Source organism: Macaca thibetana, chromosome 6 (assembly GCF_024542745.1).
Source record: "Macaca thibetana thibetana isolate TM-01 chromosome 6, ASM2454274v1, whole genome shotgun sequence".
Lineage (NCBI taxonomy): Eukaryota > Metazoa > Chordata > Mammalia > Primates > Cercopithecidae > Macaca > Macaca thibetana.
The window spans coordinates 53,416,094-53,441,646 of record NC_065583.1 but is presented as its reverse complement, the minus strand read 5'-3'; the positions used below and the strand labels follow the sequence as shown (position 1 = coordinate 53,441,646).

Sequence of the window (25,553 nt, the reverse complement as noted above, 5' to 3'; positions counted from 1 at the left end):
TTCTGCCCCCAGCTGTTGCTGGTGACTCCCAGACCAGGGGCTCTCTCCAGCAAATAAGCCCCAGCTTAGTAGGGTTGGGAAGGGACAGGGACAGTGACCTATCACAGTGATGGAAATGATTTAGATCCATTTAGTTACTTCTTGTGTAAACTTTTACTTTCTTTGACACACTGTTCTGCCATGTCCAGAGGGACCTACTGTTCCTAACTCCTAGGCATTTTGGTGATTTTTAGATGTAAAATCAGGTAGTTTCATAGCTTTCTCATGTGCTTTTCAGATTTTGTTTTTTTCCTGATTTGTCAAATCCTTTACTTTTCTTCCAGTTGCTTTCTAGCTTTCAGTATTTCAATGCACTTGTGCTCTAGATGTTTTTGTGGTTTGTGACTTTAAAAAAAATCTCTATGTCATGGAGAGCTTTGAGAAAGGAGACAAAATCAAGGCAGATGTGCACTCTGCTGCTGTTACTCAAAGTCATCCTTAATAAACTTTGTACTGTACCATTTTTGGTATGATAAAACTGTACCAAATGATATCTTTGTGGTTTTTTATTTAGTAGAGGTAGGGGCTGCAAGTTAATTTCTCACAATAACAGATTCTGTTAGTTAGGGTATGGGTTAAACTACTGTAACACAAAGACTGAAAAATACAGTGGCTCAAACAAGAGAGACATTGGTGTCGCATGGTAGTCCAGAAGTAGACAGATGGTTCATGGCAGGTAAGCAGATTTGCTATACTTTGGTCACTCAGGACCCGCATTCCTTATCAGTCTGTCATTCCCTAGTTGTTTTTGTTCGTGTGGTCAGAGTCATCACCGCATCCATAGTCTAGGTTTCTGGAAAGGGGGAAGAATGTATGGAGGCAGTGCAGCTTCCTGGAAATAGGAACATACTTACGGGCTATAAGTTAGTCATTGGGCCACATGTAGCTCCTAGGAAGACTAGGAAATATGCTGTCTGGCTAAGGAGTTATGTAACTTGCTGAAGCTCAGAAAGCCTGGGGCATGATTTCATGTTTGATTGCCTCAAAGCAACTCTCCCAGACAGAATTGCTTTACCAGCTCATTTGCTAAAATTCTAAGTAAGATGGTATTTTTTGAAAAGTCGTTATTTAGGTTTGCATGCTCATTTTAAGGGCTCCTCTAAAAGTTAATGTTTAAGTCAGAAATGGTAGTCTGCAGTTCACTTTCTGTTATAGTTTATTTTGATTATATAAATCCTTGTCTTAAAGAATTTTTGCCAACCTGTTTGGACCTACCAAATGGAGACCTGTATATTTTTTTCATTAAATATCAGTGATTTCCATTTCTAGTCAGTGAAAATCAAGAGTTACAAATATATGAAAGGCATGCCACTGTCTCACATTTGCAAAGGCAATTAAATTCAGTTTTGGCTTTCATCATTGATAGCTAGAATTAAAATTTCTAGTTCAAGTAGAAATCTTTTTTTCATCATAGGTGATTTTACTCACGTGACAACAGTGATTAATGTTAAGCTAGATTAGAGAGGGCTGATACCACGAAGTAGTAGTAATTATGAAGTGATCAAGCTGAGAAGGAAAGTGACCTGTTTTGTACATGAAGGCAAAGCTGTGCTTGCAGGAAGTTTTGCAAACTCTGTGAAAGAATTATTAATAGAATATTTATTACCTTTAGAAAATGAAAAATTGTTACATATTTGAAGGCAAAGCTGTGCTCGCAGGAAGTTTCGCAAACTCTGTGAAAGAATTATTAATAGAGTATTTATCACCTTCAGAAAATGAAAAATTGTTACGTGTTTTTTTAACTAGCATGATAATTTCTTTCTGTAATACCTACCAGAATCTTGGTGTATAATATTACCTGTTATTTTAGAGGGACATTTGGCATGATGTTTGTTCCAAGACTTCGTTTCTGCATTTCTCATGTACCAAGAAGTCCAGGTTAAAAATACTATTTTTGAGAATCCTGTGGCTTGCGTCTTAAGGACAGTTGAATACAGAAAGCTTCTTAGAGAAACAACTTAAAATCATGTTCTTGTTGCCAGAAACACAAATTTATCTAATTTTGTTTGTCTTTTCATCTTAAATTAGGCCACAGTGTCTTGTTATGACAGGTGCTCCAAACTCACGTCCAGCTTTACTTCATCTTGTTCATGATTTCACAAAAAATGTTGGTTTGATGATCTGTGGCCATGTACATATGGTAAGTATCAATTTTGTTTTCTTTTTCAAGTTTTTTAAAGTTTTATTTTAGGTTCAGGGATACATGTGCAGGTTTGTTATATAGCTAAACACAGGGGTTTGGTGTACAGATTGTTTTGTCACCCAGGTAATAAGCATAGCACCCTGTAGGTAATTTTTTGATCCTCACCCTCCTACCACCCAGTAGCCCCCAGTGTCTGTTTTTCCCTACTTTGTATCTTTATGTACTTAATGTTTAACTCTCATTTATAAGAGTGAACATGGGGTATTTTGTTTTGTGTTCCTGTGTTAGTTTACTTAGGATTATAGCTTCTAGCTGCAGCCATGTTTCTGGAAAGGAAGTGGTCTCATTCTTTTTTATGGCTGCATAATATTCCATGGTATATATGTACCACATTTTCTTTATCCAGTCTACCATTGATGGGCATTTAGGGTGATTCCATGTCTTTGCTATTGTGAATAGTGCTGCGATGAACATGTACATGAATGTGTCTTTATGGTAAAACAATTTATGTTCCTTTGGAGATATGCCCAATAATGGGATTGCTGAGTCAAATGATAGTTCTGCTTTGAGCTCTTTGAGAAAGCCAAACTGTTTTCCACAGTGGCTGAAGTATAATTTACATTCCCACCAACAGTGTATAAGTGTTTTCTTTTCTCTGCAACCTCACCAGCATCTGTGGGGTTTTTTTGTTTTTTTGTTTTTTTGACTTAATAATTGCCATTCTGACAGGTGTGAAATTTTTTTATACTAAAATTTTTTATGCTATATATAATTTGTAATTTATAGGGCTTTCTAGATTGGAAATAATTTGACAAGCAAACCTGTTTTTTTTTTTTCAGGTAGTTGTTTTTTTCAAAATATTTTTGCCCCTAAATGGTCTCGAAGTAGCATTTTGGAACAGATATTGAATTTTGAGCTCTCATTGTTTTTCTTATTCATTATGAGTAGATTTTAACAAACTGTGTTGTCCTTATAGAGTGGTTTGGCTTTTTGATACTTATGGAGTCAAAATTCACTGTTATTTTTCTCATTAATATGTCTGAAACTGGGCCCCTTCCTCATACCTTATACAAAAATTAAGATGGATTAAAGACTTAAACGTAAGACCTAAAACCATAAAAACCCTAGAAGAAAACCTAGTCAGTACCATTCAGGACACAGGCATGGGCAAAGACTTCATGACTAAAACACCAAAAGCAATGGCAACAAAAGCCAAAATTGATAAATGGGATCTTATTAAAGTAAAGAGCTTCTGCACAGCAAAAGAAACTATCATCAGAGTGAACAGGCAGCCTACAGAATGGAAGAAAATTTTTGCAATCTACCCAACTGACAAAGGGCTAATACCCAGAATCTACAAGGAACTTAAACAAATTTACAAGAAAAAAACCACCCCGTCAAAAAGTGGGCAAAGGATCTATCTGAACAGACACTTTTCAAAAGAAGACATTTATATGGCCAACAAACATATGAAAAAAATCTCATTAGAGAGAAATGCAAATCAAAACCACAATGAGATACCATCTCACGCCAGTTAGAATGGTGATCATTAAAAAGTCAGGAAACAACAGATGCTGGAGAAGATGTGGAGAAATAGGAACGCTTTTACATTGTTAGTGGGAGTTCAAATTAGTTCAATCATTATGGAAGACAGCATGGCGATTCCTTGAGGATCTAGAACCAGAAATACCATTTGAGCCAGTAATCCCATTACTGGGTATATACCCAAAGGATTATAAATCATTCTACTATTAAAACACATGCACACGTATGTTTACTGTGGCATTGTTGACAACAGCAAAGACTTGGAACCAACCCAAATGCCCATTAGTGATAAACTGGATAAAGAAAATGTAGCACATATACACCATGGAATACTGTGCAGCCATAAAAAAGGATGAGTTCATGTCATGTCCTTTGCCAGGGACATGGATGAAGCTGGAAACCATCATTTTCAGCAAACTAACCCAAGAACAGGAAACCAAATACTGCATGTTCTCACTCATAAATGGGAGTTGAACAGTGAGAACACATGGACACAGGGAGGGGAACATCACACAGCAGGACCTGTCGGGAGGTGGGGGTGCTCGGGGAGGGATAGCATTAGGGGAAATACCTAATGTAGATGACAGGTTGATGGGTGCAGCAAACCACCATGGCATGTATATACCTATGTAACAAACTTGCACATTCTGCACATGTATTGCAGAACTTGTGTGTGTGTGTGTGTGTGTGTGTGTGTGTGTGTGTGTGTTTTATAAAGTCCCAAGAACACTTGGGAACATTTACTTAACAGAAAAAAAATGGGGGTTGGAAAAAATAGGCAAATTGTGATAAATATCTCCAGGGGGAAGTAGTATCTCTGGTATGTAAGAAGAGCAAAATGAATGCTGAATTTCTAAGTTCAAACACTTAGTTGCCAATTCTTTTTTGTTTTAGCCAGAAGAGAACTATTAAAAATGATGAACCTTTTTTAATCCGAAAGTAGTTTTTAGTGTTTTGGCATTGTGGTTATTAAGAACAGACTGGATGATGGCTTACCTGTGCTGCATAAGAAATAGGGGTATTTGTTGAATTAGCTTCTCTCCCAAGTTCTGTTCTTCATCTTGCTTTGGTTCTAGAAGTGTGTGTTGTATACCTCATGTCTCATCCCCAGCTGGTTGTTCTGCTTATACAGTGGCAAAGTCAAGGGGCGTGTGTGTGTGTGTGTGTGTGTGTGTGTGTGTGTGTGTGTGTGTGTGTGTCTAGGGTGGTGGAAGGATTCTTGGAGACACTGACCCCACTTGGGACTTGTGGAGTTTTCTAGTTTGTCTCTGAGCTGATCAGCTAAATCAAGGCTTGAGCATAAGACGTTTACAAATGAGACAGTTTCCCTACTACAAAAGGTAAATTATATTTTTACTTATTTACATTTAGGGTGTGTTAAGCTTATTTTTAGATTTTTGTTTTATATATTTGTGTATAAAACATTTTGTGTATTGCTTACAAGGATCAAAATAGAGTTATGAGTTAACAAAGCTCATTTAGTTTCTCCTGTTATTTCATCCTTTAACAGAATTTTGAAGAAAAATGCATTAATATTATATAGCTCACTTAGATTTTCAGTGATATTCTCAAGTTAGAATTAATAACACAGACATTTGGGAGTAACGAAAATCAAGCTAGGGAAACTTTCTGTAGAAAAATAGAAGGTGGTTATTTTACTCTGTGTAATCTCTTCATTTTCAATAGCTTCTAACCTCTTTCATTTACTTAGAATGGAAACTTAATTTATTTTTAAGTCTGTGTTTCTTTTCTTCTTTCTACTGGTGTCCTTGTGCCTTAGCTATTCCATCAACTCTACTTTTTTGTAATCTTACGTATTAAAAAGACTACATGAAAATAAAATGCTGTTATTATACTTCTTCCGCCCCTACATTTAGTCACCTGTTTCAAGCCAGTATAACAGGATGAATGGTTTATGTAAATGTGAAGTAGTTTACTTTTTAATTAAATATATTATTAATATTTTTATTCAAAGGGTCCTCGAAGACAAGCCATGAAAGAGATGTCCATCGATCAAGCCAAATATCAGCGATGGCTTATTAAGAACAAAATGAAGGCATTTTATGCTCCAGTACATGCAGATGACTTGAGAGAAGGTGCACAGTATTTGATGCAGGTAACTTTGTTAATGCTTTTCAAATGCCTACATTTTAGATTTGTATAAGCTTTTAAAAACTTTTTAATTCTAGATTTCATAGATTTCATTCTTCATATTAATACAAATGATAAATCTTTTTTTTATGTCTTTATTAAAGTAAACTACTTTGGGTCGCCTGGCTAGTTCAATCAGTAGAGCATGAGACACTGAAAGTAAACTACTAGGATTTGTATAATTCAGAATTAAAGGGACCGTAGAAATATTGTGTTGTTCTGTGTTAACTGTGTAATCGTGGAGCTACTTTGTTAAAGTAGAGGTGGGAGACTCAGAGTATTGTCTTCTGATCTCTTTTTGTTGTGTGTTTCTTAGAACTTGATAAGCACAGGGTTAAGAATAGCCAAGGCAATCCAGGAAGAAGGGACAGGGTAGGCTTGCTTGATAGGAAAGAAAGCCCTGTCAAAAAACTGTAGTAATTAAGACATTGTGGTGTTGAATATAGTGATAGACAGTTAGATGAATGGCACAAAACAGAAGAAACAGCACAAAATATAGCAGTAGACAGTTAGATGAATGCCACAAAATACCAGAAACTTAACATACATGACAGAGGTGCTATTGAAAGCATGGGCCAGAATAATTCATTATTTACGTGAAAAAAAAAGACTGGATCCTTATGAAAACCACACAAAACATACCTCCAGATGGATTAAACACCTAAATTTAAAAGGCCAATTTGTTTTGTTTATAGAAAAAAATTCTAAAACAATTTTATGACCTTGAGCTAGGGAAGAGTGAGGCACCAAAAATTGAGTTCAGTAGTTTTGTAGTTTAAAATTTTGAGATTCTAAAGAAAACATGAAAATAAGAAAAGGAAGCAGAGACCACGGGAAGATAGTGATCCTGACATGTAATCAACAAAAGATATGGTCCAGAATACAGAAAGAAATACTATGTCAGTAACAAAAAAAAAAAAAGCAAAATATATGAACAGAGAGGAAAACTAAATGACAGAAATAAAAATTAAAAGCACAATATACTCTTATTCTATATCCGTTAGACTGACCCCAAATTAAGTCTGCCAATACAGAGTGTTAGAAGTGGCATAGAGCAGGCTGGTTCAACCCGCGGACTACGTGTGGCCCAGGATGGCTTTGAATGTGGCCTAACCCAAATTCATAAATTTTCTTAAAATATTATGAGCTATTTTTGTGATTTTTTTTTTTTCTAAGCTCCTCAGCTATCATTAGTGTTAGTGTATTCTGTGTGTGGCCCAAGACAATTATTCCAGTGTGGCCCAGAGAAGCCAAAAGATTGGACACCCCTGAAATAGAGCAACTGGACATCTTTGAAGTGCTGTGGTAATGTAGATAGGACAACAACGCTGTCCAAAATAGGAAAGCAACCTGGCAGAATGTCCTGCAAATTGGGTTTGAATATTCTAGGACGCTCTGTTCTTAGGTGTGCATCTCACAGGAACTTTTGCACATGTGAAGAAGGCTATATGAAACTTCAGGCCGGGCGCAGTGGCACACTCCTGTAATCTCAGCACTTTGGGAGGCTGAGACAGGTGGATCACCCGAGGGCAGCAGTTCAAGACCAGCCTGGCCAACATGGTGAAACCCTGTCTCTATTAAAAATACAAAACTTAGTCAGTTGTGGTGGCACACACCTGTAATCTCAGCTACCTGGGAGGCTGAGGCAAGAGAATCTCTTGAACCCCCAAGACAGAGGTTGCAGTGAGCCAAGATCATGACAGCGCATTCCAGTCTGGGTGACAGAGCGAGACCGCGTCTCAAAAAAAAAGAAAAAGAAACTTCATGGCAACATCATTTGTAATAGTGAAAAAGAATTGGAAGTAACAACCAGCAATCACAGAAATGAAAACAGTACAGATGTATGGTAGAATTCTATACAGTGGTGAAGGGGAGCTATCAGCATGGATATACCTCAGAAACAGTGCTTAGGAAAAATAGCAAGTTTTAAAAAGTATAGGAACAATATGAAGATTTAAATATTTTAAAAAGTAGTAAATTTTATATGTATGAATTCCTAAATGATAGAATACGTAGTAAAAATGCAACGAGAACGTGAAGAACATTGGAGGCTTTACTGTGTTTCTGATGTTTCTTAATGGGGTGGTAGATACATGAGTGTTTATTACTTTATACTTATTCCTTTTTGTATGTGAAGTATTGAAATATTTCAGGTAGAATGCTACACTGAGTCATATGGTTATTTCTAGTGGGTAAATCTTGTTTCCTTCATATAATTTATAGGAACATTCTGATAACCAATTTATAGAAGCAATACATTTTAGGAAGGAAATAAATGAAAATTTTTCTTTAGAGCAGTGGTTGTTAAACTTCAGCATGCGTCAGAATCATCTAGTAGACTTGTTAAAACACAGATCGTTAGACCCCACCTCACAATTAATCAGATCTGGGGTGAGGGCCCAGCGTTTGCACTTCCAAGAGAATTTGAGGTGATACTGCTAATTTGGTTCAGGGACTATACTTTAAGAATCACTGCTCTAGGAAGTCTCAGTGGTATAAATGATTCTTTTGTAAATTTGGCAGGAGCTAGAATTCATCCTCCAAATTACTCTCATCCGCCTAATATATTTACTGCAGTGGGCCATGACAACTATATCAGTGTGGGGCAAAGTTTTAGGATAAATAGAAGAGTATTGTTTTGAGAAAGATACTTAGGAGACTGACTTTCTAGCAGAGCTGTCTGAGGAACTGTATGAAATATTATTACAAATAGGTGCCGGTTGCCTCCGTAGAACTAGTAACTGTAATTTTTAGTGTAAGTTGCTGCTGAGAGTATTTCTCTTTCCTTTCTACTGTTGGGAATCGTGTTACACAGAGTGTCAAATGTCTTTTAGTTGTTTATTACTTTTGTAAAAAATTTTTTACATTAATTTGTTTGTACAGTGACTTTTAGTGTAGTTGTAGAGCTGCTGTTTTTAGATGTTATTTGTTTTACTGGACTTACCCTCAATTTTTCTCTGTCCCCTCATCTTTCTAGTTACTAATTATAATCTTAAGCATCTATTTATCATTAAACCTGCGTGTAAGTATCCAGCTTCCACAACAAAACTTTTTTTTTTTTTTTGAGACAGAGTCTCACTCTGTCTCCCAGGCTGGAGTGCAATAGCTATAGCTGACTGCAGCCTCCACCTCCTGGGCTCAAGTGATCCTTCCACCTCAGCCTCCTGAGTAGCCGGGACCATAGGCATGCACTACCATGCCTGGCTGGTTTTTGTAGAGATAAGGTTTCACCATGTTGCTCAGCCTGGTCTTGAACTCTGAGCTTGAGCAATCCTCCTGTCTCAGCCTCTCACAGTGCTTGGATTATAGACGGGAGCATCCATGCCCAGCCTAAGACTTCACTATTTTAAAGAAGAGACAATCTTATCACTAAATAGCTTGCTTAAAGACCTCTTTAAGCAAAGGACATTAGCACTGCTAATTTTCTTGTTTTGTATGTTTGTAATTTCCTTGTCCCTTTAAATTTTTGTAAGGCAATAGCCACCTGATTATCAACACAGTTTTAAACCTTCATATTTAAATAGCAAAACTAAATACATTTTTTTTTGTCAGCAAATTTTGACTTAAGATGAACAGAAAACATTGCTAAAGATTTGAAGAAATAACACAGTGGGAATGTTTGAAACTAGTGTAATAAGCTTCAAATGACTGCATTTTGCTAAATAAGTTTCAATTATGTAATCCATGAAGAACTCCTTTCCTATCACATAGTAAAGAAGTGTGTTCTGGAGAAGACATATTTTCGGTAGTAAATTACTCCATTGATAAACATATTGTTATTTGGACACTGAAAACATTACCTCTGACTGAATAGCTACTTTGATTGGAATTTGCAAAGGATTTAGGGATGAGAATGATATATATGAAGTTTCAGTCATTCAAGGGAAAGTTATTGCAATAAAAAAATTGAAAATATAAGTACACAGAGTACAGCAAGATGTTACTGTTAACTTTATAAAAATAAAACCTTTTAATTATTACAGGATTGTAACAAATTTCTGTGAGTGACCTGACAGTATTTTGTACCATTAAGAAGGTACTGGTTATCTTATGGCTTAGTTCTTTAAAAAGCTGTCAACCTGAAGATATTCTTGGTTTTCTTTTACTCCCCAATTCCTTCCCCGCCCCCAATTAAAAATATGCTGTGTGGTTAAGATAGTTTTAAAAAACTAAAATGAATATTTTTATCTGCCTCTTCAAGTCAAAGGTGCTTTCAGTATTGAATGGGGGGAAAATTTACTTCTTGAAAGAAGTCTGTACATGGATGGAACACTTTGAAAACAGATGTAAGCTTTACAGACTTAGGGATATTTCTTCTGTCCTAATTATCCCAAGTAGCAGGTCAACACTTGATAAATATTTGAATTAATTTTTTTAAAAAATGATATAAGTGGCCGGGCGCGGTGGCTCAAGCCTGTAATCCCAGCACTTTGGGAGGCCGAGGCGGGCGGATCACGAGGTCAGGAGATCGAGACCATCCTGGCTAACCCAGTGAAACCCCGTTTCTACTAAAAAATACAAAAAAAAAATAGCCGGGCGAGGTGGCGGGCGCCTGTAGTCCCAGCTGCTCAGGAGGCTGAGGCAGGAGAATGGTGTAAACCCGGGAGGCGGAGCTTGCAGTGAGCTGAGATCCGGCCACTGCACTCCAGCCTGGGCGACAGAGCGAGACTCTGTCTCAAAAAAAAAAAAAAAAAAAAAAAAAAGATATAAGTATGTCACAAGTAATCCTATGTGACCTCACACTATATATAAAAATTTAATCAGTGACATGAATCATGAGAGCAAAACCCATAAAACTCTTAGAAGAAAACATAGCAATAAGACTTCATGGCATTGGATTTGTTAGTCAATTCTTAGATATGACACCAAAAGCATGAGCAACAAAAGGGACAGATAAAAAATATTCATTGCGGTGTTGTTCACAATAGCCAAAAGATAAAAGTGTCTCCCAAGAGATGAATGGATAAACAAATGTGGTGTATATGTGTATGTATGTGTGTTGTGTGTATGTAATATGAAATATTATTCAGCCATATAAAGGAACGAAGTTCTACAACATGGATTAACCTTGAAGACATTATGCCAAGGACGTATACTGTTATTTCACTCATACAATATCTAGAATAGGCAGATTCATAGAGACAGAAGTAGATATTACCAAGGGTTGGAGGGAGAAGGGGATGGGTAATTATTACTTGATGGTTATAGAATTTCTGTTTGGGGTGATGAAAAATGTTTAGAACTAGATAGTAGTGTTGATTATATAACATTGTGAATATAATTAATACTATTGAATTGTACATTTAAAAATGGTTAAAATGACAGTTTTTTTATTCCTCTTTTTCTACAATAAAATACTAAAACGTGTGTGCACACAATCTTGGAAACAGAATTTTCTGATGTGTTTAGAAATCTTAGATTGAGTAGATTTGGGGGGATACTTTGGCCCTCTGTGTCTGCAGGTTTACATCTACAGATTCAACCAACCATGGCTTAAAATTATTTGAAAAAATAATAATACAACCATAAAAATAATACAAATTTTAAAATACAATATAACTATATTGTATTAGCTATTATGAGTAATCTTGAGATGATTTAAAGAATAAGCGGGGATATGTGTAGGTTATATGCAAATACTATGCCATTTTATATAAGGGACTTGAGCATTTGCAGATTTTGGTATCCAGGAAGGGCTGAAGGGAGACCCCAAAACCGATTCCCTATTGTTAAACATACTGAGTTGCAAATCCTGAATAGGTTGCAAGAAAAATTGATGGAACAACTGAGGAAGGAAATTAGCCAAATGTCAGCAAAAACTTTTGCATGATTGGTAGGACAAATTCAGATTTTAGTATTGATGTGATTCAGAACTGCATTCATTTGGACTTTTGTTTGTAGTTTTTAATGGCTGTTATCAAAATATATAAACGAGAATACCACTGTATTATAATTTTTAAAATTATATTCTATTTCTCTTAGAAAAAATACGAAAATTTTGGTAGATCATAAAAGTACAAAAATGTACATTTAGAACTTTTCAAGTATTTTATTTTTAAATTATATTTTTGTGTATGTTTACTTATAAGTAATATCAGTGGAGTAGTATATATAATTTGTAATATGCATATATGCAATGCTGAAGAATTTTTGCTAAGAGTGTCTATAGAAGCTGTCAATTTGGAGGACAGTTTTATCACTTCAGAAAATATTTTGTTGAAAATAATATATCTGTAAAGTTATATTGACCCTATATTTTAGGCTGCTGGTCTTGGTCGTATGAAGCCAAACACACTTGTCCTTGGATTTAAGAAAGATTGGTTGCAAGCAGATATGAGGGATGTGGATATGTATATAAACTTATTTCAGTAAGTATCTTTTTAATTCAATAATGTAGTTCATTTAGAAAATGTTAATTTTGAAAGCTTGCCCTAATTTTTGGAGCCTGTTTCTCACGTCTCTTCTAATGGAAATATAAGAACGAAAAGAATCACACAAATCATCTGGGTTTTAAATTGATAATCTATTAACAATTTTTTATTGATCTTTGTATGTCTCTTTACATACATGCATATATGTATACACACATACCTATGTATGTATATGTATACACTCTGGCTTCTCATTTAAGTTTGTAAACTTTTTCCTATTCCTACAGCTGTTGCTGAGCAGAGTTCCCGAATGTTAGACCCATCACCTCCTAAACTATGTCATTATAATGTGCTGAGGAAGGGTATTTTATCCCTGTTTAGGCTTGTTCCCCTTCCAAACAAATTTTGCAGTTAATCATTTGGTTCATTCATTAAGTTATTTACATTTCTTTTATTTAAATGTACTTACATGTTTTGTTTTTCTACCATCTTGAAGAGTTAAGTTTGAGTTCACTGTAACTTCCATTTTTTGGGTTGTCTAGTGCAGCAGTCCCCAACCTTTCTGGCACCAGGAACCAGTTTCATGGAAAACGAATTTTCCACAGACATGGGTAGTGGTGGGGGCTGTGGTTTCAGGATGATTCAAGCGCATTACATTTATTGTGGACTTTTATTATTACCTATTCACCATAATGTAGACTCAATGGGAGTCCTGAGCTTGTTTTTCTGCAACTAGATAGTCCCATCTGGGGGTGATGGGAGACAATTGAGGATCATCAGGCACTAAATTTTCCTAAGGAGCGCACAGCTTAGATTCCTCACATGTGCAGTTCATAATAGGGTTTGCACTCCTTTGAGAATCTGGTGCCGCTGCTGATCTGACAGGGGGTGTACCTCGGGTGGTAATGCTCACCTGCCCATGGCTCACCTTCTGCTGTGTAGCCTGCCCAGTTCCTAACAGGCCCCACCCACCACTGGTCCATGACCCCACCCACCACTGGTCCATGACCCGGGGATTGGGGACCCCTGGTCTAGTGTGTTCTTTTTTATTCTTTTGCTACTTTGTCTTTCTGGTTGTATTCTGTTTGTGGATTTTTGTGGATGTGTCTGTTGAGTGTAATCTACCACATGCTTTTTGAAACCGAGTTACTTAACAAAAAGAATAAAACCTTTTTTTTTTGTTTGTTTTTGCCAGATTTTCTTCTTAATCTTGAAAAGTACTTGTTTTCCTACTATTCTAAGATTTTCCTAACCTGTTTATCTTGTTTATACTGAAGATAAGCATTCCCTCTCCACTATGCCATACTTGATTTGAGGAGTTTTTTTTCTCATCCTAAGCACTGATGAAATAAAACTGTCTACTTCTTATAATTGTCCTTTAAAACAAACAAAACACTTTTATTTACAAAGTAGCTTTAAGATTAAAGTTTAAGTCCTATTTTCTCTATGAATTTTGATCTGATCACCCTTTTTTCTCACTGGAGTCACTTCCTTGCTGAAACTCCTGTTGTATCTTTAGCTATAACCGCATATATTTGCCTGTCTCACATGTGATGGTTTTGTTAGTGACATTTGAAAAGTCTTTGAGGAAACAGCTGGATCTCATACTCTACTTTTTAAAGGATCTCTTTATATGGATTAGTAATATATATGGTAAACAAGATTTACCAACTAATTGTTAAATGCTTTTTGTAAAATTAAAACTCTGCTGATTTGTTGCATGTTGTCACTACTGTTGAGCTTTGGTTTTATTAACTTTTTTGTAAGCAAAACCTCGTTGTGGCTTTCTAATTCTGTATTCTGTATGTATAGGGATTAGGGACAGAAAGATTAATGTGGTCCATGAGCCATGAAACCCATGAGCTGTGGGCTATGCTTTTTCTCTCTCAAGACCTAAGAGCAGTGAGATGAAGTAATTATCCTAAAAAATAGAAAAAGTGACATTTTTTACAAATTATTTCATACACCTGTCACGTTATTAGGTGTAGTTACTCATAATGGAACACTGGAAGGGGTCTTTCTGACTCTGACCTTCTAGGGATTAAAGTGAGTGAGTGTTCTGAACGTTGAATATTACTCTGAACATGACTCCTGTACGTCAGGCAGCAGTTAAAGGATAGGTGAAATACCACTTTCTGATTTTAGAACCATGTAAATTAATAGCAGTTTCAAAGCAGTGACACTGCTTATTCTTTATCTTGTTGCACTTCCACTGATGTTTTAGCTGTGATTTTTAAATACCTTGTGCAATTTAGGTATGCTTTATATGTTGTTTTTATTAGTAGTATATAAGATCTGAAGCTGCAAATCAATTTTTATAGCTTATAACAAAAACATTTATTCGTTTTAATCCACAGTAAACTTGGGGAGCTATATTCCCTAGCTTTAAAGAAATTGATTTTGATTTAATTGATTAACCAATTTTTCAAATGTCTGTAGTTATTTTTTCCTCTAGTATTAATGAGATCTTTCAAGATACAGCTGAGAAAGATTAATTCCTTAAATTAATTCCTTAAACTCTGTTTTGCTTCTCTCAAAAACCATATCCATCTATCCATGCATCTACCTGTCTATATCATCTATCATATATCCATCTATTTAATATTGCCTGTTAAATTTCTTTCTCCAGTGACTTTTTTAACTTTAGTTAGCTCATCTTAGGAATGTGGCCAGATTGTCTCTCCATGATTTAAAAACAAGAGACCTTTTATAACCATATATTATATCCTGAACACATTCTTCCATTTGTCAGTAAGATTAATAATTTGACCATTTTATTGGATTTTAGCCTTTTTAATTTCATACAGCTATATCTTAATATATCATTTTTAATATGTCTACAGTGAATACTTATTACTTGTGCAATGAAAAATATTAAAGATGAAAGTTAAACCTGTTACCACTATCAGAGAACAACATGATGCTTCAAAATTTAAAATTAATTCAGTAGATTTGAGAAAAACTTGGATTAAAATGAAGATTTATGCTCATAACTGAGATTCCAGGGTTTAAGTCTGGTTTTAAAGCTGTGTTTGAAATTTTAATGTATTTTCTGTGTGTATAGAATGCTCTCAATTGTGTTTTTAAAAATGAAAGGGATCACGCCTGTAATCCCAGCACTTTGGGAGGATGAGGCAGGTGGATCACGAGGTCAGGAATCTGGCCAATGTGGTGAAACCCCATTTCTACTAAAAATACAAAAATTAGCCGGGCGTGGTGGTACGCATCTGTACTCCCATCTACTTGGGAGGCTGAGGCAGAACAATTGCTTGAACACGGGAGGCAGAGGTTGTAGTGAGCCAAGATCACGCCACTGCACTCCAGCCTGGGTGACTGAGACTCTGTCTCAAAAAAAAAAAAAAAAAAAGGGAGAGGTAAATATGTATTTGCAGATGTATGTAAAATCTTTGAACCACTGTTCAAATCAGTTTTGTAAAAATTTAAAAATTGTATTAAAATTCCCTCAGTCTTTTCAAAAAGAATTTCTTCATATCCTGGAACCTGCTATCATTCGCAGTAGCATGTAGGTTTTTGTGTGTGTGTCTTCATGTATTTCTCTTGGTTTTAATGGTATAAGCCCAAATATAAATATAGCGGGATTCTGAAAGTAGTTTTTCTATAATTTAACTCAGAAGGATAAAAATACTGCTGCTGCTTTAAACCACTGCTGTAGGTATAATGTCAGTACTGCAAAGATCTGAAAAGTAGTTTTCAAGGGTATTACAGAAGAGAATGTTGTGGGATTTGAAACTAACATACATATCTCAACAAGTGATTTAGTGATTTTCAAAGCATGTTTTAAAAATCAGACATTTAAAGCTGAAAGTAATTTTAGAGATCATCTACTATTATCTTTATTTTATAGACGATAACACAAATTTTTGTGGTTTTTTTGTTGTTTTTGTTTGTTTGTTTGTTTTTAGTGATGCCTTTGACATACAATATGGAGTAGTGGTTATTCGCCTAAAAGAAGGTCTGGATATATCTCATCTTCAAGGACAAGGTAAATTTTGCTTGAAATAAGTTTCTTATTTAAAAAAAATAAACTACTTTGTTAGAAAATTATATTCTCACGAACTCTTCATTACTTTTAATAATTATGTGTCATGGACTTACTATATGGCATTTTAAGATCACATCTGTTTGACTCCACTAAAGTTTGTGTTTTCTCTTTGTACCAACCTGGATGATGGTTAGTGATTATTACTGGAGAGAATAAAATTCAATCCAAAGGATAAGCTTAAGAGAAGCAGACATTAGTTAGGTTTGTCTGTTGGCCAGGTTTTTTAAAGACATAAGTAAAATAGCCTGAGGAAAAATTTTTAAATGACCACTAAATCATTAGACATTTTCATATTTATAAAACTATGCTTTGTACAGTCATATTGATAGTAGAAGCCTAAACTTTGTCATAATGTTTTCTATCTTCAGACCTAATGAATTTTTTAAAAATCATTTTTTAATTTAAAAATATTTATAGATTCACAAGAAGTTGCAAAAAAATAGTAGAGAGGTCCTCTGTACCCTTCATCCAGTTTCCCCCAATGGTAATATCTTGCCTTATCCTAAGGTACTGTATCCAAGCCAGGAAATTGACATTGGAACAATCCACGGACCTTTTTCATATTTCAGCAGTTTTACAACTCTTGTGATTGTGTAGTTGTGTGCCACTTACTATGTGTTCATTTGTGTAACCACCATTGCAATAAAGATACAGAACTGTTCTGTCACTACAGACATCTCCCTATGTGTTCCCCCTTTCTATGTACTTTTCTTGTCTCCCATCATTACTGTATAATTTTGACATGTCAGGAATAGTGTGTAAATAATATAGTGTGTAACTTTTAAAGCATTTTTGGAAGTGAAGATTAAAGCCTAAGTAAGGTATAATTACTGCTTTTGCCAACTTTATAAAAACTATGGCCAGGCACCATGGCCTATGCCTGTAATCCCAGCATGTTGGGAGGTCGAGGTGAGTGGATGACCAGAGATCAGAAGTTTGAGACCAGCCTGACCAGCATGGTGAAGCCACGTCTCTACTAAAAATTCAAAAATTAGCCAGGCATGCTTGTAATTCCAGATGTTCGGGAAGCAGAGGCAGGAGAATTGCTTGAACCCAGGAGGCAGAGGCTACAGTGAGCCAAGATTGCTCCATTGCACTCCAGCCTGGGCGACAAGAGCAAGACTCTGTCTCAAAACAAAGCAGGAAAAAAAAAAAACCAACTGTGAAGATTTTTATATTCTGTGAAGATTTTCTGGTAGTTTAAGAAATTATAAGCTTAAGAAAATTTACATATATAACATATTACCCCTAAGCCTAAATACTTAAGAAGTATCTGCTTCTGTATTTAAATTGTTTTAATCTTCCCTCTCTTTACCCCTTTAAGGGCAGTCTGCAGTTTTGAAACACTTTGAGGTCTTTATCCATGTAACCAAATATGCATTTTCAGCAATCTGGAGTAGGTTTGGCAAATTATTCAGTTACTTCTTGCTCTACCAGAATTGAGGTTTAGAGTGCCTTATACCTGTTAACTCAACATAAATAGTAGTGTTCCCTTTCACATATCACAGTTTGATGAATAAATTATATAGTTCTATCATTTACTGAAGTTTGAATGTGATTGAAACTTTTAAAAAGTATTTTCATGTATTTATAATCATTGTGAAATGTTTTTGAATACCTTATTATTCATCGTTAAGTTTTAAAACAGGAATTTGGGCATAAGAATTAAGGGCATAGGCATTGGAGTCAGGCAAATCTGCTTTAAAAATCTCAGCCTTTTCTGTTAGATGTTTTGTAGCCTAGGCAAATTTGGTGACTTCCAAGCCTCAGTTTCCTTATCTGTTAAAATGTATTTACCTTACAGGTTGGTTGTTAAGATTAAAAAGGAGATTAAGGCCTGTGAGCTCTTAGCATAGTGCTGGCATGTAGTTTCTTTTGTTTCTCTTCATTTACACAAATAAATGATGAGGATTATGGATATACTATCAGTTTTATATTTGTCTTTGTGATACATATTTGTATGGTGGAAGTTAAATCTTTACTAACTCTGACAAAAAGAGAAAATGAAGAAAAACTACTTTAAAAGGAAGAAATGGTACTTTCACCATGAACTTAGGAAGACTGTATTCGGTGGTCTTGGTTTTATAGTAGTGGGTATAATTTTTCAGTATTGTCTGTCATCTTACATATCTATGGACAGTTGTTACATTTTACATTTTTTATGTAACTGATTTTGAGAGCAGAATTGATTCACATACTATGTATTACTGTCTACCAGATTCTACTGTTCTATGAATTGTACTCATTACTAATTCTCTAGCTCGTAATTCAAATACAGTTTATGTATCTGTATCCAAAATGCTTGGAACGTGAAGGGTTTCAGAATTTGGAGGGAGGAGGTTGATTTTGGAATGTTTGCATTACATGGTACTTACCAGTTGAGCATCTCTGGTTCAGAAATCCAAAATCTGAAATGCTCCATTGAGCATTTCCTTTGAGCATCATGTTAGGTATGTAAAAAGTTTCAGATTTTCAGATCAGAATATTCAACCTATAACCTAGTTGTGGTTTACGTATTTAAATAAATAGTCATTTCAAACAGATTATCACAGTTGTTTAAATAAGAAGGCATTTATAACAAACTTATTTTTTCATAATAGTTTTATTACTAAACCATAATGCCTTATTTAACAGTTAAAATATGACTTAGATACTATTTTAAATAATTTTGTGTCTACAGAAGAATTACTGTCATCACAAGAGAAATCACCTGGCACCAAGGATGTGGTAGTAAGTGTGGAGTATAGTAAAAAATCCGATTTAGATACTTCCAAACCACTCAGTGAAAAACCGGTTACACACAAAGGTAATTTTCATTCAAACAATAAGTCTTATTAATAGTAATGTTTTAATTTGGGAGAAATATTTTTAATTATATATCTTATAAAAATAACCTGTTCTCAAACTTGTACTGGTCATTTCTTGCTGGTCAGGTAGAATTTATGGCTTTCAAAAATGGCTACAAAATGACTAGCTGTGTAAGGTACTAGAGTAGATCATCAGACAGAAACCATGCCAGATATTTACTAATATGGCCTCTGTGTTTTTATTTATAGTTGCTTTAAATAAAACATTTTAATTTGAAGCATAGGTTAAATCTAAATTTGGAAAGAACATGGTAATTTTAAAGTAACAAACTCATGAAACTTTCACATAATTTCATCCACAAATCTGTGTGTCATGTTTGAGAAGAAAAGAAGGATGACTTCCAAATCTTACTCTCCCACCCTCACTCTCCTACCTCTGTTCGGTCTAGTATCTCCATCTGTCCTATTCCTAGCTGACACGCAACAAGAAAAAAATCTGCGCTGTAAATCATCAGACTATAACATACTTTTGATTCCTGCAAAGTATTTCCCATTCTTTTTCTGAAATTATAACCTTGGACCAATCATGTCTTTGTGCAGTTTATCTCTTCTATATTGTTTAGAAGCAGTAATGTTGCTTTTTATTTCTTTCCTTCTTATTTACCTTGTTGGCTTAGAGTATTAGTAAAGTTTAGTTCACACCCATTTTCCTTTTCGGTTCTATGCTGGCTTGATTATAATTTATTTTGTTTTTCCTCAAAATTCTATAAACTGATTCTGATAACTGTTCTTATATTCCAGCATTTATTTTAGTTTGCAGTATACATTCTTTCATTTCCTCTTTTTTGTTTTTTTCTTTTGCTTCAAACATTCTTTTTCTACAGAATCTGTTGGGAATTAATAGGTGAAGTTTAATGGGAGGGTAAGAAGTAATACATATCAAGCATCTACTCCATGCACCCACATTATAGTGGATGTTACCCATATATTAGCTAATTAATATATGTTACAATCTTATGAAATCATTATTTTTATAGAACAGGAAAGTGGGTCAGTACATTTCTACTTACCTTTTTATTGTAAAAATCTAAATGCCTTTAACTTACTTTATAATTGTTAAATGTCAAGATTTCCTTGACATTTCTGAGCTCTTTTAAACAAATGCAGCATATCCATAGTTATATTTATAATTTTTATTATCAAAGACAAATGCCATTAAATATCTGCTTTATAAGAACAATATTGAATGCTATAAAATTAAATATAGTTGATTCTTTTTCCATTACAAGTTTAAGAAATTAGCGTTTGCTTTGTGTTTATTTTCTGTCAGTTATTCTCAAAGTCAGCAGCATAGATATTATAGAAAAGTTTATACATTTTAAAGTCTTCAGAATTAGAGACATTACTGTGTAGTTATTATAAATCTACAGTATTTAGCTGTGTTTGTCTTGGTTATTGAAGCATACATCATGCAAAGAGTCGTAAAGAACACCCTTTAAATACTTTCTGCCAGGCCCAGAGCTCAGTGCATTAATACTTGCATTAGTATAACAAGCTTAAGAGGTAGGTACTAACACCTCTTTAGAAAAGCAAGTTCAGTATAACGAAAGCTCACTCAGCTAGTAAAATGAGTAGAGGGAAGATTGCAATCTTGCAGTTTAACTCCAGAGCCCATTGCAGTATACTCTCCTAAGTCCGGAGTTTTATATGCCGTAAACAAATATTTTAATACAAGCTTATATTAAGGGAACAGAATGAGATTAGGAAAATTTTTAATGCCAGAAAAATATTTGTAGATATTTTTAAATATAAATGGATAAATATATGCACACATATATACATACACATATACATTTATATATTTGAGAAAAATCACTGCTGTATAACCTGGCGTTTTATATAAAGCAAAAATACTTCTTTCTCTGATCAAATTTCTTAATATTTCAAGTGGTGATTAATTTTTTATAAACAACAAATATCCATTAAATGTTTCTAAAATTGCTCTTCAGTTATTTGCACAGTGATGCAGTGGCATGTTTAAAATTTATTATCTGCAATATCAATGTTTAATGTCATTTATACTTTATAAGCCACAGTTCAATATCTTCTCAAGTATGAAAGTGTAAAAATTTTAAAAATACGCTGAAATTTAAAAAATAATTTTACAGAAATTAGAGGTGTTAGTCATCCTGTAGGGGAGGGGTCTCAAATATGTGTGCTTTTTAGAAGCTTCAGCACTCAGTGCAGAAAATATTAATCTTCAGTCTTATTTTTCAGTGGACTGTTGCTTCCTACTATATTTTGTTTATAAATGTGCTCTAGTTGCATTTTTATTATTTTATTAATATAAAGGCAATTAACATATTTTTGTGTTTTTTAAACATAATCTAGTTGAGGAAGAGGATGGCAAGACTGCAACTCAACCACTGTTGAAAAAAGGCAGGCATTTTTCATCATTTTATTTTAATCCCTTTTTCATACTGTAAACTCTTTAACTCCAGCCTTATTCCCTTCTTTTTTTTTTAACCTTGGTTTTTATTTTCATGGTGAGGTAATGTTACAGTTCTGTGAATGCAGATTAGAAAAAGTATTATTAGTCTAAAGAGGTAAGCCTTCCCAGGAAATGGAGTTATATCACAGACAAATTCTTTTCAATCATCGTAGCATTTCTGAAATATTCAGACCCAGACAGCCGGTATTAATTTTTTTTTTTTAATTTAAACTGCATGGTTTAGATGATAAGTAGGGACACTGAAACAGGTTTTATTTGCAGTGTCACTTGCATTCTTTACCATCAGTTGTACCCAGCCAAGTCCTCAATTTTGATACTAATGTATTTTTCATTTCAAAAATTACAATATTTCTCACAGTCGTGCTGCGTTTGGGAGATACACAGTCATGTCAACATACATGAATTTTATGAGAAGGAGATAGAGGTGAGAGTTATGGAGCAGTGTGGTTTGGTAGCCATATTATTTCATCGTGCAAAATCATTTGTCATGTTTGCATATATCACAGCAGCATGAAAAGTGACATTCTGCAGAAGTAATCAGATGTCCTCATATGGATTTCTGCTTTTAAAATTTTCGTGTAGGAGTTTCATGGTAGTCATTTGCTTGCTCACGGAATCAATGCTGTTTTTTGTTTCATTTTGTTTTGTTTTAACTCCTGAGAATATAAATGGGAACTCCTTGGTGTACTGTTCTCAGGCCTGCAGCAGATGGGTGCCCTTCCAAGGAGCTCCCACCATCTTTCTGTGGTTCAGAGAAAGATGCGGTGGTTATATGGCTTTAGAATTGGGTTCCACCTATTGGGGACAAAACATAGGTAAAAATTAGAAGTCTTTCTTTAGACTAAGGTTTCACTGTGATCATTGTAAGAATGTGTTAGTATGTCTTCAACTCCCATCTTTCATTTTTATTATAGATAACAACTTTGTCTTTTAAAAAGTTGTGAGCTTTAAATTATTGAGATACCAGATTACCAAAGAAATAGTTTCACAGAACAGATATAAACTTGATTTGTCCAGTTTGACTAAAACAGCTTTTCAAAACACAAAATCTAGCAGCTCAGTATAATTTTTTGACTGTTATTTATGATTCTCTTACATTCATTCAGAATGCTTGAAAATATTAGTAATTAGGCAGATAATTTGGATTGGTTTAGCTATTGTAAAGAGTTATTTCTCTCTAGCCATTTATAAAGTAAACTTTTATTATAAACAACTGAAAGCTTATGGTAGATGCCATATACAATTGTCTGAATTGTCTGTAGTATAAACATCTGAATATAAAAAAATTAGGAAACGATAGGAATTCAGCAAAAGGGACTTTAATATTTACTTTGCTTACATTTTATTTTTTGCTTAATCCTTTAGAATCCAAAGGCCCTATTGTGCCTTTAAATGTAGCTGACCAAAAGCTTCTTGAAGCTAGTACACAGTTTCAGAAAAAACAAGGAAAGAACACTATTGATGTCTGGTGGCTTTTTGATGATGGAGGTAAGGTTGTTAATTTTTTAAAAAATGATTTTAAATTTAGTAAAATTGTGAAAATGGTAAGAAATGGCAGGCACTCTTTACCCGTGGACCCCATTCAAATTTTGCCAGCATTCCCAAAAGCAAAAGGATTCATTTCAGAATCAGGCACAGCATTTAGCAGTTTGGTCTTTTCAGTATCCCTAATGCGGAGGTTGTTCAGTAGTATTTCCTTGAGCTTCATGACCTTAACTTTTAATATTATGAACCGTTTTGTTGACTGTCACCCAATTTGAAGGGCTATTTTTATGTTTTATTTAATTAGTTTTTAGGTTGTCTATCTTTGGCAGAAATATTACAGAAGTGATGCTGTGCTCTTCTGTCTACATCTCATCAGGTGGCACAGGATGTTGATTTGTCCCGTCACTGATGAAATTAACCATTGAGTAATATATGGTTTTTACCACGTTTATTCACTGAAAAGTTATCCTCCCCCCCCCCCACATTTATAATTACAGGTATTGGGGATGGCACAGAGGAATTACTCTGAGACTATGTAAATACACTATTCTTGCAGCCTTCGCCACTATCTTTAGCATCCATTGATGTTTATTGTTGTTATTGTTGTGGTTGCCAAATGATGATGTTCCTGTTCCATCGTTTCTTCCTCATTTATTAGTTGGCATTTTATTGTAAGGAAGAGCTTTCTCTTTATTTCTGTCAGTGTGGACTCATCAATTCCTATTTTATTGATATTCAGTAGGATATGTGTTAGACTGTTCTTGTGTTGCTTTGAAGAAATACCTGAGACTGGGTAGTTTGTAAAGAAAAGAGGTTTAATTTGCTGACGATTCTGCAGGCCACACAAGCATGGTCCTGACATCACTCAGCTTCTGGAGAAGCCTCAGGGAGCTTTCACTTACAGCAGAAGGCAAAGCAGGAACAGGCACAACACATGATGAAAGCAGGAGTGAGAGAGACACAGGAGACAGAGATGCCGCACACTTTTAAATGACCCGATCTCATGAGAACTATCACAAAGACAAGCACCAAACCTTGAGGGACCAACCCCCATGATCCAAACACCTCTCACTAAGCTCCACCTCCAGCACTGGGGATTAATTACAGTTCACTATGAGATTTCAGTAGGGGCTGATATCCAAACTATGCCAGAATATAATTTGTTACTTTCGTTTGTTTTGATGTTCCAATTGTCCCATATTTCGCCAGCACAGTCCTCCTTAGGCTGATTTCTTTCCATTTATCATGTCCCAGTCATTTCTTTTGAGTTATTTTCCAACACAAGAAGATGTTCCAGGCTCAGTTTTATTGTTTTACACTTTCTCTTCATAGCCATGAAAGTAACCCTTTATCCAAGGAATGCTGGTTCCTTTTACTGAATAACAGTGTTTAGTAACAAAGATCAGGGCATTGGATATGCTTGTGTCTACTAGAGTGTCACTGCTCCCAGGCCTTCTCGATGGACAGAGCCAGGAACTCCTTGTATATGTGTGTGTGGAGATATAAATGGAGATCAAAAAGCAATTTCAGTCCAGCTTCTACCTTTTCATATTTCTAATTTCATTGTTAAACATGGCTCCTGCTAAGGTCAATAAATACACTATCCCATTTGGCTACCTTCCTTGAATGGGATCAGACTCCATTAGGAGTCCTTTCTTTCTCAGGTCTGCTAATGGCTTTTTGACTGAATTATCAAGGAAGGACAGAAATAATATTTTTGTTTTATATGGTGTTGTAGTAGACATGTTTTTCGAGGCTAAATTGATGTTCCTGATTAAGAAATTAGCATTTAGTAAATGATTCATTATGTTTTTATAATTCAGGTTTGACCTTATTGATACCTTACCTTCTGACTACCAAGAAAAAATGGAAAGATTGTAAGATCAGAGTATTCATTGGTGGAAAAATAAACAGAATAGACCATGACCGGAGAGCGTAAGTTTATTTCACATTGAAGGGCATGCATCTAGTAGCACTTCATTGCTACGGTATAAATTTGATAGGATAAAAATTAGATAATCCAGAAAATGTCTGTTATCTTGCTTTGTTCTTTACTGAAGTTAAAAATTTTGAATATAACCTTGTAGTCTTCATGTTTAACTAGTAGATACTTAATTTTACTTAGATGTAATTTTTTTTAACATATTAGCATTTTAGAATGTCCTTCTTAAATACTTGTAACTTTAAAGTGCTAAGCAACATTTTTCTTTTAATCAGGGGAGAAAGTGCACAAACATTACCTATTTGTATATGGGATACATTTTGTTGTAGACTCTAGACAACAAAATGCAGGATGCCATTGTCATTCATCCGATTCTTTCCGAATATACTGTCACAATTATAGTTCTTGTTTCAGTATTTCTCTCCTGCTCTGTAAGTACTCGTTTTGTCTTTGACCTGTAAGATGTATATTGTACAGACTACATAATGTGCATAA

The 25,553-nt window shown here is 34.8% G+C and overlaps 2 protein-coding genes across 3 annotated transcripts in view; both read left to right on the top strand.

The window, feature by feature from the left end:
• ISOC1 (isochorismatase domain containing 1) overlaps positions 1-25,553 on the top strand; it is a 1,173,170-nt gene that overhangs the window by 225,741 nt on the left and 921,876 nt on the right. The window lies entirely within an intron of this gene.
• SLC12A2 (solute carrier family 12 member 2) overlaps positions 1-25,553 on the top strand; it is a 103,546-nt gene that overhangs the window by 69,906 nt on the left and 8,087 nt on the right. The window contains exons 16-23 of one of the 2 annotated variants that reach the window (XM_050795750.1): positions 2,068-2,179; positions 5,703-5,843; positions 12,140-12,246; positions 16,173-16,252; positions 18,993-19,118; positions 21,511-21,558; positions 22,997-23,119; positions 24,940-25,051. In XM_050795750.1, coding sequence (XP_050651707.1) covers positions 2,068-2,179; positions 5,703-5,843; positions 12,140-12,246; positions 16,173-16,252; positions 18,993-19,118; positions 21,511-21,558; positions 22,997-23,119; positions 24,940-25,051 — 849 coding nt within the window. The remainder of the gene's footprint in view (positions 1-2,067; positions 2,180-5,702; positions 5,844-12,139; positions 12,247-16,172; positions 16,253-18,992; positions 19,119-21,510; positions 21,559-22,996; positions 23,120-24,939; positions 25,052-25,553) is intronic. The other variant, XM_050795751.1, reaches the window with a different exon arrangement.